The sequence below is a fragment of the Bombina bombina genome, chromosome 3, assembly GCF_027579735.1.
Source record: "Bombina bombina isolate aBomBom1 chromosome 3, aBomBom1.pri, whole genome shotgun sequence".
In the NCBI taxonomy this organism is placed as follows: Eukaryota; Metazoa; Chordata; class Amphibia; order Anura; family Bombinatoridae; genus Bombina; species Bombina bombina.
Window position 1 is genome coordinate 959,393,831 of NC_069501.1, and position 16,354 is coordinate 959,410,184.

A 16,354-nucleotide genomic window follows, 5' to 3' on the forward strand; every position below is an offset into this window, starting at 1 on the left:
GTTAATATAAAATAATTTGTTTTGCAGTTGTTATCTGATGAATCCATTAAGAGAAATATATGAAGCAGGGTTAGCCTTGAGAAGTCAGCAGGGTGTAAGTTCTGTTAATTAGAAATTGCTTAAAGGGACAGTATACACCAGAATTGTTATTGTTTTAAAAGATAGATAATCCCTTTATTACCCATTCCCCAGTTTTACATAACCAACACAGTTATATTTATACACTAAGCCTCTGCAAACTGCCCCTTTATTTAAGTTCTATTGACAGACTTGCAGCTTAGCCAATCAGTGCCTGCTCCCAGATAACTTCACATGCAAGAGCATAGTGTTATCTATATGAAACACATGAACTAAAACCCTCTAGTGGTGAAAAACTGTTAAAATGCATTCTGAAAAGAGGTAGCCTTCAAGGTCTAAGAAATCAGCATATGAACCTCATAGGTTAAGCTTTCAACTAAGAATACCAAGAGAACAAAGCAAAATTGGTGATAAAAGTAAATTGGAAAATTGTTTAAAATTACATGCCCTATCTGAATCATGAAAGTTTATTTTGGCCTAGACTGTCCCTTTAATTTTAAATTAAGTTAAAGTGATGGTAAACTTTAAATAATCAAATGCCATAAATGTAATCTTTGCCATTAAAAAGTATATGTGTACCTTTTTTTTTTTTTTTTAAATCCATCTGTGAAAGGGTTAAATTAGTGCAGTGAACATCCAATCAACATGTGTGTCAGATGACAATCTTGAAGTCCAGCCCATTTAAAGCCCATAGAAAGCCTGTGTGCAATACCAATTAGGACTATAAACCTTTTATTATAAAATATATATACACTTTAAAAAAAGTAATTATGTGGTTTTAGTTGCGAACTAATATGTTTTATTGCAACATTCTTATAGTCTGAAATTTACCATCACTTTAACATTCCCTCTTTTTCAAATAAAGAGAACGAAGAAAAATTGATAATAGGAGTAAATTAGAAAGATGCTTAAAATTGCATGCTCTGTCTGAATCACAAAAGAAAAAAATTGCGTTTACTATCTATTTAAATTATGAAAAGAGTGCAAAATAAATCATGAAAATATATTGCAAAGTTGTTTCATTATGCAAAATGAAGCATTTTATATACAAATCTCAAATTGTTTAAATCTATTTAACAAAGGTCTGTCGGACATGATCCGACAGTGCGGATCAGGTCCAACAGACCTCGCTGAATGCGGAGAGCAATACGCTCTCTGCATTCAGCATTGCACCAGCAGCTCTTGTGAACTGCTGGTGCAACGTCGCCCCCTGCAGATTTGCGGCCAATCGGTCACCAGCAGGGGGTGTCAATCAACCCGATCGTACTTGATCGGGTTGAATTGGGGCGATATCTGTCCGCCTGCTAAGAGCTCCTTCATAACTCGCCAGAAACATGGGGCTTCAAGCTCCATACGGAGTTTGATAGATATGCCCCTTTGAGACATTAATACAGAATCTTTAATTATATGTAAAAAAAGAACTTTGCAATATATTTTCATTATTTATTTTCTTGTAATTTAATTCCGAATATTGTGGACTTTCCAAAGTGGAAGTGTAGACACAGCTATATTCCACACAGTCATTGGTTGAATACTCTAGTAAGCTATTTATAACCATCCCCAATTGGCCTTAGCAGAAAAAGTAACCTAAGTTATAATTTGGCAGCGCCCACGGCTTTATGGACATTAAAACTTTACCCTTATTTTTTCAATATTTAAAGAATCAATATTATTTGAAAAAATGCATGTACATAGTATCCTCAAGCTAATCTTTGTTCTGAATATACTATTCTGTCAAGTATTTGTTTAGGGTCAGATTACAAGTAGAGCTCTATTTAACGCTCCTGCTCACATGTTAACTGCGCTAGAAGTAAGCTTTTTGTGCTCGTTGGGCTGCGCTTGTATTATGAGTTGAAAGTAAACAGTTTTCACTCTTGCTCTAACACGATGAGCGCAAAAAGCTGAACTTAGAATATTGCGTGTGCGTTCACATATTCTCCCATATAAATCAATGGAGCAAAAAAAAGTGGAAAAAAACCTACTCTCACGCAAATCCGACATGAAAATATGAATATTTTACATTTCAATATTCTTCACATAACTGAATATGTTCTATTTATTCTTAAATACATATTTCTACATATATTTGATGGTATTTTGGTACAATATATCTATCTATCTATCTATCTATCTATCTATCTATATATATATATATATATATATATATATATATATATATGATAATATTTAGGTATAGATATATACAAATATATTTAGGAATATATATTTAAAAATACTTAGAACATATTCTGCATTGTGCAGAACATTGGAATGTGACATAATCACAGTAAACACACAGTATGGCACTTTATTTAATATGAATATTGCATAAATATGCTTTTACATGTTTTCATTTACTTAACTGCAAAGGGCCCCATTGCACTTCTATGAATGTCTATACATGTGTACATATGTATTTATGTGTTTATGTGTGTATAAATGTCTGTAAATACATATATACAAAATATACATATAAACATATATATATATATATATATATATATATATATATACACATATCAACTTTTAGACATGTATATGTACTGTATGTATTTCTATGTAAATGCCCTTTGCAGCCAACACCTGAGACCTCATATCTTTGAGCCCTCATAACTTTTATGTGCAATATTTTTTTGAATAATTGTAATAGATGGTGTTATTTTGAGTGTAATTGTACTTTGTAATGTATTTTTGATCTGTTTTCCAAAACAGTTAACCACAGCTCTAAGAACGATGTAATCATTGTAACGTAAATCGCGATTGCGCTCAATGGATCACATTTACTTTCAACTCTTAATATGAGCGGTAAACCCGACGAGCGCAAACACCAGTAACTTGTTCTTTTTTTTTTCTTTCTTTTTTTTTAAAGTTATTTTAAGATGAAATTAAAGACACACAATTGGGCATAGCAAAACGTTTCGAGATTCAAATGAAAATATAAGTTGAAGGTCGCTGCCGAAAAAGAGGCTAACATATGTCTGTAAACTAATGTGTTTTTAAAACAAAAAATGAGTTAAATATTTTCCATATGAATGCATCTCCGTGAAAGAATGCATGTGCACCATTTATGTGTTCATATGTGTTTTAGATATGTGTGCATATATATATATATGTGTGTGTGTGTGTACTTACCTATACAGGTGATTTACACGTGGAGTAACACCAAGAGAGTTAATCCAGTTCCTGAATGTTCTCTCCTCTCTTGTTTCTCCTAGTAATGAAAAAATAGACTTCAAATAAATCCTCAATTATTTTTAGAATTACAATTTTATTAGTCTGTTAATTGTCTGCACAACACCAATATAACTCAAGCACCGTTTTAAATAACATGAGGGTTATATTTAATTTCTTATCAAAATGAAGTATTCAACAAATCTTAATGCAGACTTCTGAAGTTTAGTACAGCGGATGCAAATTTGGAGGACTTTTGCTCACGTTATTAATCAATAGCTGCTGTATTTGGTAAACAAGTAAAAAATAATTTATATTTCTATGAAAGTCTAGAGTTAAAAACAACTCCAAAACAGAAGGACTGGCCAGAAGAATCGTAGAACAATTGAAATGCTTTCAAGTCATTGTTGTGGTTAAGACATTACTGGAAGGGAAGACAATTATTCAAAGTTGCAGTAAGTGGTGAGATATCCAGGAGAAGAAGACAGAGAAGCAGTTAGTGGTACTGGGTAGGAAATCAGTACACATGTTAGTATTAGAAATATATTTTTGTAAGTCATCTAAATGATGAGTTGAATGGAACAATTCATTTTCCTAATGGGGACGTATAAATTGAGAAGAGAATAAAGACATGACATTGGGAGATTTTAATGACAAAGAAAGATGAAAAGAGGCAAAGAATAGATTGTAAGAGAAGTACTGTGAATGAGTAATGTCACCAGGAAGAAATGGATGTGCAGAATTAGAAAATAGTCAATAGCATCATAAACTAGACTGATAAATGGCATGCAATGAGAAATTACTTTTCATTTGGAGGAAGTTTATTAGCCCCTTAAAGGGACACTCAAGTCAAAATTAAACTTCACGATTCAGATAGAGCCTGCAATTTTAAACAACTTTCCAATTTACTTCAATTAGCAAAATGTGAACAGTCTTTTTATATTTACACTTTTTGAGTCACTAGCTCCTACTGAGCATGTGCAAGAATTTACGACATATACGTATATGCATTTGTGATTGGCTGATGGCTGTCACATGATACAGGGGGAGTGGAAATAAACATAACTTTGCAATTTATTTAAAAAAAATCTACTACTCATTTGAAGTTCAGACATAGAGGCCTATTTATCAAGCCGTCAACTGCAAATACGCTGGAATTCCGCAGCGTAATTGTTGCAAGCCTGATTAGCCCTATTTATCAAAGCCTACAGACCGGCAAAAGTTGAAATTTGTGACGTAACATATGATCCGCCGGTCTCAGTCCGACACAGATCGATGCTAACAGGTACGCGCGACACTATTCCGGCCCAGCGCACCTGGTTTTCAATCCGCCACCCTGGAGGGCGCGGATGCCATAGGAATCAATGGGAGTCTGAAAGCAGCAAAAGCTTATGTTCGATGCTGCCAGATATCCAATTGATTTCTATGCTAGAATAAAAGTAACGTTTATACCTAACACCCTAACATAAGCCCCAAGTCTAAACACCCCTAATCTGCCGCCCCGACACCGCCACCACCTACATAATGTTATTAACCCCTAGTCCGCCGCTCCCGGACCCCGCTGCCACTAAATAAATGTATTAACCCCTATCCCGCCGCTCCCGGACCCTACAGCAACTAAATAAATGTGTTAACCTCTATCCCGCCCCTCCTGGACCCCACCGCAACTAAATAAATATATAAACCCCTATAACGCTGCTCCCAGACCCCTCCGCAACTAAATAAATGTATTAACCCCTAAACCCCTGGCCTCCCACATCACTACCACTTACTAAACCTATGAACCCCTAAACCGCCAGCCCCCCACATCGCCATAAGCTAAATTAACCTATTAACCCCGAAACCTAACAACCCGCTAACTTTACATTAAATATGAACTCATCCATATCTTATAATAAATGTAATCTTACCTTTAGAATTAAAATAAACTATATTAAACTATTAATTAACCTACCCTAACTATTATCCTACAATTACATTAAACTATATTAAACTATTAATTCACCTACCCTATTATACTAAAAATACATTAAACTATATTAAACTATTCATTAATCTACCCTAGTATGCTAAAATTACATTCAATTACATTAAACTATATTAAACTATTAATTAACCTACCGTTATACTAAAATTACATTAAACTACAAATTAAATTAGCTATATTACATATTTAAACACCTAACCCTACTCAAATTATTTAAATCTACAATAAAAAATTACTAAGTTACAAAAAAATAACAACTAAGTTACACAAAATAAAAAACAGCAAGTTACAAAACATAATAAACACTAAATTACACAAAATAAAAAACACTAACGGCTAGATTTAGAGTTCTGCGGCCAAAGGGGTGCATTAGCTACGCTTGCTTTTTTTCCCCCGCACCTTTTAAATACTGCTGGTATTTAGAGTTCACAGAAGGGCTGCGTTAGGCTCCAAAAAAGAGAGCGTATAGCATATTTACCGCCACTGCAACTCTAAATACCAGCGTTGCTTACGGACACGGCCAGTTTAAAAAACGTGCTCATGCACGATTCCCCCATAGAAAACAATGGGGCAGTTTGAGCTGAAAAAAAACCTAACACCTGCAAAAAAGCAGCGTTCAGCTCCTAACGCAGCCCCATTGTTTCCTATGAGGAAACACTTCCTAAGTCTGCACCTAACACCCTAACATGTACCCCGAGTCTAAACACCCCTAACCTTACACTTATTAACCCCTAATCTGCGGCCCCCGCTATCGCTGACTCCTGCATATTATTATTAACCCCTAATCTGCCGCTCCGTACACCGCCACAGCCTACGTTATCCCTATGTACCCCTAATCTGCTGCCCCTAACACCGCCGACCCCTATGTTATATTTATTAACCCCTAATCTGCTGCCCCTGCTATCGCTGACTGCTGCATATTATTATTATTAACCCCTAATCTGCCGCTCCGTACACCGCCGCAACCTACGTTATCCCTATGTACCCCTAATCTGCTGCCCCTAACACCGCCGACCCCTATGTTATATTTATTAACCCCTAATCTGCTGCCCCCGCTATCGCTGACCCCTGCATATTATTATTAACCCCTAATCTGCCGCTCCGTACACCGCCGCAACCTACGTTATCCCTATGTACCCCTAATCTGCTGCCCCTAACACCGCCGACCCCTATATTATATTTATTGACCCCTAATCTGCCACCCCCAACGTTGCCTCCACCTTCATACAATAATTAACCCCCTAATCTGCCGACCGGATCTCACCGCTACTCTAATAAATGTATTAACCCCTAAAGCTAAGTCTAACCCTAACACTAACACCCCCCTAAGTTAAATATAATTTAAATCTAACAAAATAAATTAACTCTTACTAAATAAATTATTCCTATTTAAAGCTAAATACTTACCTGTAAAATAAACCCTAATATAGATACAATATAAATTATAATTATATTGTAGCTATTTTAGGATTAATATTTATTTTACAGGCAACTTTGTAATTATTTTAACCAGGTACAATAGCTATTAAATAGTTAATAACTATTTAATAGTTACCTAGTTAAAATAATTACAAAATTACCTGTAAAATAAATCCTAACCTAAGTTACAATTAAACCTAACACTACACTATCAATAAATAAATTAAATAAAATACCTACAATTATCTACAATTAAACCTAACACTACACTATCAATAAATAAATTAAATAAACTACCTACAATTATCTACAATTAAACCTAACACTACACTATCAATAAATTAATTAAATACAATACCTACAAATAAATACAATGAAATAAACTAACTAAAGTACAAAAAATAAAAAAGAACTAAGTTACAAAAAATAAAAAAATATTTACAAACATTAGAAAAATATTACAACAATGTTAAACTAATTACACCTACTCTAAGCCCCCTAATAAAATAAGAAAGACCCCCAAAATAAAAAAATGCCCTACCCTATTCTAAAATTAAAATAGAAAAGCTCTTTTACCTTACCAGCCCTGAAAAGGGCCCTTTGCGGGGCATGCCCCAAAGAATTCAGCTCTTTTGCCTGTAAAAAAAAACATACAATACCCCCCCCCAACATTACAACCCACATTCCCCTAATCTAACCCAAACCCCCCTTAAATAAACCTAACACTAAGCCCCTGAAGATCTTCCTACCTTATCTTCACCACGCCGGGTTCACCGATCGATCCAGAAGAGCCTCCGATGTCTTGATCCAAGCCCAAGCGGGGGCTGAAGATGTCCATGATCCGGTTGAAGTCTTCATCCAAGCGGGAGCTGAAGAGGTCCATGATCCGGCTGAAGTCTTCTATCAAGCGGCATCTTCAATCTTCTTTCTTCCGGATCCATGTAGTTCATCCCGCCGACGCGGAACATCCATCTTCACCATCGACTTCCCGACGAATGACGGTTCCTTTAAGGGACGTCATCCAAGATGGCGTTTCTCGAATTCCGATTGGCTGATAGGATTCTATCAGCCAATCGGAATTAAGGTAGGAAAATTCTGATTGGCTGATGGAATCAGCCAATCAGAATCAAGTTCAATCCGATTGGCTGATCCGATCAGCCAATCAGATTGAGCTTGCATTCTATTGGCTGTTCCGATCAGGAACCGTCATTCGTCGGGAAGTCGTCGGTGAAGATGGATGTTCCGCGTTGGCGGGATGAACATGGATCTGGAAGAAAGAAGATTGAAGATGCCGCTTGATAGAAGACTTCAGCCCGATCATGGACCTCTTCAGCTCCCGCTTGGATGAAGACTTCAGCCCAATCATGGACCTCTTCAGCTCCCGCATGGATGAAGACTTCAGTCGGATCATGGACATCTTCAGCCCCCCGCTTGGGCTTGGATCAAGACATCGGAGGAGCTCTTCTGGATCGATCGGTGAACCCGGCGTGGTGAAGGTAGGGAGATCTTCAGGGGCTTAGTGTTAGGTTTATTTAATGGGGGTTTGGGTTAGATTAGGGGTATGTAGGTGGTGGGTTGTAATGTTGGGGGGGGCATTGTATGTTTTTTTTTACAGGCAAAAGAGCTGAATTCTTTGGGGCATGCCCCGCAAAGGGCCCTTTTCAGGGCTGGTAAGGTAAAAGAGCTTTTCTATTTTAATTTTAGAATAGGGTAGGGCATTTTTTTATTTTGGGGGTCTTTGTTATTTTATTAGGGGGCTTAGAGTAGGTGTAATTAGTTTAAAATTGTTGTAATATTTTTCTAATGTTTGTAAATATTTTTTTATTTTTTTGTAACTTAGTTCTTTTTTATTTTTTGTACTTTAGTTAGTTTATTTCATTGTATTTATTTGTAGGTATTGTATTTAATTAATTTATTGATAGTGTAGTGTTAGGTTTAATTGTAGATAATTGTAGTTATTTTATTTAATTAATTTATTGATAGTGTAGTGTTAGGCTTAATTGTAACTTAGGTTAGGATTTATTTTACAAGTAATTTTGTAATTATTTTAACTAGGTAGCTATTAAATAGTTATTAACTATTTAATAGCCATTGTACCTGGTTAAAATAAATACAAAGTTGCCTGTAAAATAAATATTAATCCTAAAATAGCTACAACATAATTATTATTTATATTGTAGCTATATTAGGGTTTATTTTACAGGTAAGTATTTAGCTTTAAATAGGAATAATTTATTTAATAAGAGTTAATTTATTTCGTTAGATAAAAATTATATTTAACTTAGGGGGTGTTAGCGTTAGGGTTAGAATTAGCTTTAGGGGTTAAAAAAATTATTAGAGTAGCGGTGAGCTACGGTCGGCAGATTAGGGGTTAATGCTTGAAGTTAGGTTCGGCAATGTTAGGGAGGGCAGATTAGGGGTTAATACTATTTATTATAGGGTTATTGAGGCGGGAGTGAGGCGGATTAGGGGTTAATACATTTATTATAGTAGCGGTGCGGTCCGGTCGGCAGATTAGGGGTTAATAAGTGTAGGTAGGTGGCGGCGACATTGGGGGCAGCAGATTAGGGGTTAATAAATATAATATAGGGGTCAGCGGTATTAGGGGCAGCAGATTAGGGGTACATAGGGATAACGTAGGTGGCGGCGGTGTACGGAGCGGCAGATTAGGGGTTAAAAAATTTTAATAGAGTGGCGGCGATGTGGGGGGACCTCAGTTTAGGGGTACATAGGTAGTTTATGGGTGTTAGTGTACTTTAGAGCACAGTAGTTAAGAGCTTTATAAACCGGCGTTAGCCCAGAAAGCTCTTAACTCCTGACTTTTTTCTACGGCTGGAGTTTTGTCGTTAGATTTCTAATGCTCACTTCAGCCAAGACTCTAAATACCGGCGTTAGAAAGATCCCATTGAAAATATAGGATACGCAAATGGCGTAGGGGTATCTGCGGTATGGAAAAGTCGCGGCTGCAAAGTGAGCGTTAGACCCTTTCCTGACTGACTCCAAATACCAGCGGGCGGCCAAAACCAGCGTTAAGAGCCTCTAACGCTGGTTTTGACGGCTACCGCCAAACTCTAAATCTAGGCCCTTGTTACAAAAAAAATAAACACTAAATTACACAAAATAGAAAATAAATGATCAAATATTTAAACTAATTACACCTAATCTAATAGCCCTATCAAAATAAAAAAGTCCCCCAAAAATAAAAAAAAAGCCTAGCCTACAATTAACTACCAATGGCCCTTATAAGGGCCTTTTGCGGGGCATTGCCCCAAAGAAATCAGCTCTTTTACCTGTAAATAAAAATACAAACACCCCCCCCAAAAGTAAAACCCACCACCCATACAACCAAACCCCCCAAATAAAAACCTATCTAAAAAACTTAAGCTCCCCATTGCCCTGAAAAGGGCATTTGTATGGGCATTGCCCTTAAAAGGGCATTTAGCTCTTTTTCAGCCCAAACCCTTAATCTAAAATTAAAAACCACCCAATAAACCCTTAAAAAAAAGCTAACACTAACCCCCGAAGATCCACTTACAGTTTTTGAATACCGGATATCCATCCTCAACGCAGCGGCAGAAGTCCTCAGCGAAGCCAGCAGAAGTCTTCATCCAAGCAGGCCAAAGTCTTCATCCAACCCGGCAAAAGTCTTCATCCAGACGGCATCTTCTATCTTCATCCATCCGGCACGGAACGGCTCCATCTTCAAGACATCCAGCGCGAAGCATCCTCTTCTTCCGACGTCTTGTGAACAATGAAGTTTCCCTTTAAATGACGTCATCCAAGATGGCGTCCCTTACATTCCAATTGGCTGATAGAATTCTATCAGCCAATAGGAATTAAGGGGGAAAAAATCCTATTGGCTGTTGCAATCACCCAATAGGAAGAGGATGCTCTACGCCGGTTGTCTTGAAGATGGAGCCGCTCTGCGCCAGATGGATGAAGATAGAAGATGCCGTCTGGATGAAGACTTCTGCCCGGTTGGATGAAGACTTCGGCCCGCTTGGATGAAGACTTCTGCCGGCTTCGCTGAGAACTTCTGGCGCTTTGTTGAGGATGGATGTCGGGTCTTCGAAAACTGTAAGCGGATCTTCGGGGGTTAGTGTTAGTTTTTTTTAAGGGTTTATTGGGTGGGTTTTTGTATTTTTATTTACAGGTAAAAGAGCTGATTTCTTTGGGGCAATACCCCGCAAAAGGCCCTTTTAAGGGCCATTGGTAGTTTATTATAGGCTAGGGTTTTTTTTTATTTTGGGGGGGCTTTTTATTTTGATAGGGCTATTAGGTGTCATTAGTTTAAATATTTGATAATTTATTTTTTATTTTGTGTAATTTAGTGTTTGTTTTTGTAACTTAGTGTTTTTTATTTTGTGTAACAGTGTTTATTATTTTGTGTAACTTAGTTGTTATTTTTTTGTAACAGTAATTTTTTATTGTAGATTAAAATAATTTGAGTAGGGTTAGGCTTTTAAATATGTAATATAGTTAATTTAATTTGTAGTTTAATGTAATTGTAGGATAATAGTTAGGGTAGATTAATGAATAGTTTAATATAGTTTATTGTAATTTTAGTATAATAGTTAGGGTAGATTAATTATTAGTTTAATATAGTTTAATGTAATTTTAGTATAATAGTTAGGGTAGGTTAATTAATAGTTTAATATAGTTTATTTTAATTCTAAAGGTAAGTTTAAATTTATTATAAGATAGGGATGAGTTAATATGTAAAGTTAGCGGGTTGTTAGGTTTAAGGGTTAATAGGTTAATTTAGTTTATGGCAATGTGGGGGGCTGGCGGTTTAGGGGTAAATAGGTTTAGTAAGTGATAGTGATGTGGGATGCCAGGGGTTTAGGGGTTATTACATTTATTTAGTGGCGACGGGGTCCGGGAGCGGCGGGATAGGGGTTAATAACTTTATTTTGGTTGCGGTGGGTCCGGGAGTGGCGTGATAGGGGTTAATAACTTTATTAGAGTTGCGGTGGGCTCCGGGAGTGGAGGGATAGGGGTTAATAACTTTATTAGAGTTGCGGTGGGCTCCGGGAGCGGAGGGATAGGGGTTAATAACTTTCTTAGAGTTGCAGTGGGCTCCGGGAACGGCGGGATAGGGGTTCAACATTTTAGTATAGTGGCGGTGTTTAGTGACAGGGTATAAAGTTGTGAAAAAGTCGAATAGCAGCAAGATCGATGACTGTTAGTTAACAACAGTCCACTGCTCATTGCCCCATTCTTGGTGCGCGGCTTTTTGACAGCTTTTTTTATAAATATGGAGAGTGTATTCAGGTCCGCGGCCGCGATGATAGGCAATGTTAGGCGAGCGTATTGGTCCCAGCGAATGCAGCACAGTTGACAGCTTGTTAAGTAGGCCTCTAAGTGCTATTGCATTGTCTTCTTATCATGCATTTGTTGGTTATGCAAATCTACTGTATTGGCTGGTCCTTTAAGTAAACATGTTCTCTGGGAGTGCAGTAGACAGAATGGAGGTAGTTGTTCTTGAACACGTAAATTATCTAAGTTTAGATTAATTGTGCTTATGAACTTGAATGTAAAATATTAAATGATAGACGGATAGTAGATGGAAGGAGAGGTTTAATGATAAAAATGTTCTTTAGAATAAGCAGACCACAGCATGTGTAAATAAAGAGTTTAACATAGTAGATTAAAAGAAGATGGAAGATATATACGTCAAGCTTTGGTGAGTATTGCTGAAAAAGGAGAAATTAAGAAATACAAGTACCATATTTAATGAGATACATCCTCCTGTGTTCACATACACTGACCCCTAGGTTACCTGTATAGGGTAATCTGGCACATGAAAAGTTCACAGACATTTGCTTGGTAGAAGGAAAGAGGAGCGTGAACTCCTTATCTAGATACTACAGAGGCACATTTATGCACAGGCCTACAAGGCCATTGTATAAACTCTTGTTGTGTCTATACAAACCTATCATTATTGGTTACATTTTCCATCATGAAAATATGCACAAAAGACTTTATGGATATACAGTAGGAGATTTGATTATGAAGGTCCTTATGTAAGTTATTCACTATTTAGCTCATAGACTCTGTTGAACAAATATTGAACTCTCTGCCAGAGTTGTCCAATCTTAGGACAGAACCAGAACATGTAAGGAAGGTCCGCTCTAGGATTAGAACAACATGGGCATACTGCCAGTTTAGTTGGGTAAAATTTTGATAGTTTAAGCGGAGTTAAATAAAAATTATTTATTAATTTCAAATGAAATTCTTTCCAACTAACAGAAATAGGATATTTAGCTAAAGTAATGAGACTTTGTGTGATCTTATCTCCATCTATTGTAGGAATAATAGGTTACCAGAAGTTACATAATTTATCTACGGCTGCTATGCTTTGTTTAGTAAGCATGATATCATATATTAGGGAAATCGAAGCATCCCCCACTATAAATTTCTGGATGCAAGTCTTGACCTCGGTCCACTCAACCTTAGTAGAGAAATATCATTTTTGCGAGCAGATATAATGTCGTTTTTGAAAATATGCAAAACGATTTAGACGAGGAGAATGAAGTATTGGAGGATAGTCTCCCACGGGAGTATCTGATAGTCCGCGTTCAACATTTGTTGAATATCTTTGAGACCTCTATCCTGCCATTCTTGAAATATTTTTTGGTCTATTCCGGGGGTAAAAAGAGGATTACCCCTAATAGGCAGATATTCTGAAAAGGAGAAATCTATTCTTAAGATATGACAAAACTTATGCCAAGCAAGAATTATAGTTTTAAATGACCGAAGAAGAGTAACATTCAAAGGAAGATTCTGTAGAGGACAATGTAATAGGGCCTTTAAGGACCATGGAGCAAAAGGATATAGTTCCATATCACTAGAGGTGACAAGATTAGTTTGGGCAATCCAGTCTATGGCAAATTTAAGCAAAGTCACCCAATTGTAAAATTTCACATTAGGAAGAGCTAGACCGGCAGCAGAGTATTCTTGTGACAGTCTACTAAGAGATATACAGGATTTTTTGGATTGCCATATAAATTTTGAGAACCACGAAGCCAGCTTACGTAGGTCTTTATTTAATATAAAAAGAGGTACATTTTGCAGAGGATACAAAATACGTGGAAAGATTATAGTTTTATTTAAATTTATAGATGCTGTAATAGATAATGGAAAAGCTGCCCATAACTCAAGATCTTCTTTAACCTTTTGAAAGAGAGATGTAAAGTTTGCCTGATACCAATGCTTAGGATCTTTATGGATTTCAAGACCAAGATATTTAATAGCATCAACTATGCGAAACGAAGTCTTAGATTGTTTTACGCTCTGTTTACCAAGCCACATTAATTCACTTTTCTCCAGATTAACTTTATATCCTGCAAAAGAGCTAAACTCATCTAAAGATTGTACTACCTTGGGAATTGAATGAACAGTGTTTTGTAAAAATATTAATATATCATCTGCATAGAGTAATATCTTTAAACTTTGAGTACCAACTGGAATCCCCAATAACACCTCTCTTAATCTTACTGCCAGGGGCTCCAGCGCAATATTAAATAGTAGGGGTGAAAGGGGACAGCCCTGTCTTGTACCCCTATGAAAAATTATTTTTGGGGACAAAGTACCATTAATAAGAAGAAACGATACTGGGCTCTGATAAAAAATTTTGGTAAATTGAACAAAGTTATCTGTAAAGCCAAATTTCACAAGAGTTATAAAGAGATGTGCCCAAGATATACTATTAAAAGCTTTGACAGCATATAATGTAAGAATAGCTATGTCTTTAAAGTCATTCTTCTCCTTAAATTGATCGCAATTCCATATATAGTCAAGCAAGGTAATTAGGTTACGTATATTTTTAGAGAGATTCCGAGCAGTCATGAAACTGGACTGATCAGGATGAATAAGTTTGTCCAGACAGAGAATAAGTCTGGAAGACATAATAGAGGCCAGAATGTTGTAATTGGCATTAAGCACAGAAATGGGACTGTATGATGCTGGGTCTTCAGGGTTTTTACCATTCTTTTAAACTAATGAGATATTTGTTGCAGTAAAAAGAGCTGATATTGGATTATCAGTGGAAAAATAACTATTAAAGAGTTTAAAGAGTTTCTCTAAAGTTGGAATTAACTCTTCAGCTATACTTTTATAATATTCTGCTGGAAACCCATCCGGGCCAGCTGCTTTGTTAAGTTTAGATGTATCAATTGCTTTGCCTATCTCTTCTGCCATAATTAGGAGCATTAAGAGATAATAGATTATCTTTCTGTATCCTAGGTAAGATGATCTTTGACCAAAAATTCTCTTGATTAAAACAATTAACATCAACTTCAGCATAAAATTGTTGATAATATTTGAAAAAAACATTACATATCTCTTTTGTATCTGAATATCGATTATCACCATCGATGGCTACATTTTTAGCTGAGCATCCATGGAAGCTCCTAAAATACAGATTCATTTTGATCTCTTCTTCCTGTAGCTTTTGCAATAAAAATGCATCTCTCTCCTTCCTCATATCCATATATTTATGCCAATTCCCTATAGAACGGTAACTGATATTTTTTGTAGGCATTCTTAACTTGATTGACAATTGTATATCACGAGCCCGTTTCTTTTATTTCGAACATCGAGATATGCCTCTATGCTATTCCTTTTTCAGAAACTGTTTTGCTGATTTTAAAAACAACATTTGCACTCTGTACTAAACTGTTAATATTAGTTTGATGCTATACTGCTCTCTTCTACTATTATCAAGAACCTGTTGGAGCTTTGTAAATAAAGACAACTGAGAATTAAAATACATTTAAGTTTTTGCCTATTACAAATATTTGTATTGATATATATTTTTTTTTTAAGTTGTTTACATCCAATTACCAGTGGCAGGGGGAGTGTTTTATCTCTGTAGTAAGTATGAGATTTAGCATTGAGTGAGTGATACAGGGAAATTGTTTATGTATTGATGAAATATGTAAGATTTTAATCATGGCCAGATGAGCACAGGCTGTTTTTTACATGGATTCACATTACTTCAATGCATATCACTCATTGGTGATTGGTCTGAGCATGGGCTGGATTTATACATGGACTCACATCACTTCAATGCGTATCACTCATTGGTAAGTGGTCTGAGCATGGGCTGGATTTATACATGGACTCACATCACTTCAATGCGTATCATTCATTGGTGATTGGTCTGAACATAGGCTGGATTTATACATGGGCCTCTAGTTATGAAGGTCTGGCGGACCTGATCCGACACTGCGGATCAGGTCCACCAGACCTCGCTGAATACGGCGAGCAAGAGCTGCTGGTGCAACGCCGCCCCCTGCAGACTCGCAGCCAATAGGCCGCCAGCAGGGGGTGTCAATCATCCCGATCGTACTCAATCAGGTTGATTTCCGGCGATGTGTGTCCGCCTGCTCTGAGTAGGCGGACAGGTTATGGAGCAGCAGTCTTTGTGACCGCTGCTTCATAACTGCTGTTTCTGGCGAGTCTGAAGACTCGCCAGAAACGGGGGCCATCAAGCTCCATACGGAACTTGTTACTGGACTCATTTCACTTCAATGAGTTTCACTCATTTGTGATTGGTTGATACTCTCTGTATTGACAATAACCTATATATGTAATGAAACACATGTATTGTTTTTTAATTTTATTTACCTTTATTAGGCCAGGAATTCCAGGATATTCATGCAGTTGTGTGTTCACAGAATGGCTTTACACATT

General features: G+C 36.6%; 1 protein-coding gene across 2 annotated transcripts in view; it reads right to left on the reverse strand.

Annotated features, from left to right (window-relative positions):
* LCP1 (lymphocyte cytosolic protein 1) overlaps positions 1-16,354 on the reverse strand; it is a 118,785-nt gene that overhangs the window by 27,662 nt on the left and 74,769 nt on the right. For both annotated transcript variants that reach the window (XM_053708006.1, XM_053708007.1), the window contains one exon: positions 3,211-3,289. In XM_053708006.1, coding sequence (XP_053563981.1) covers positions 3,211-3,289 — 79 coding nt within the window. The remainder of the gene's footprint in view (positions 1-3,210; positions 3,290-16,354) is intronic.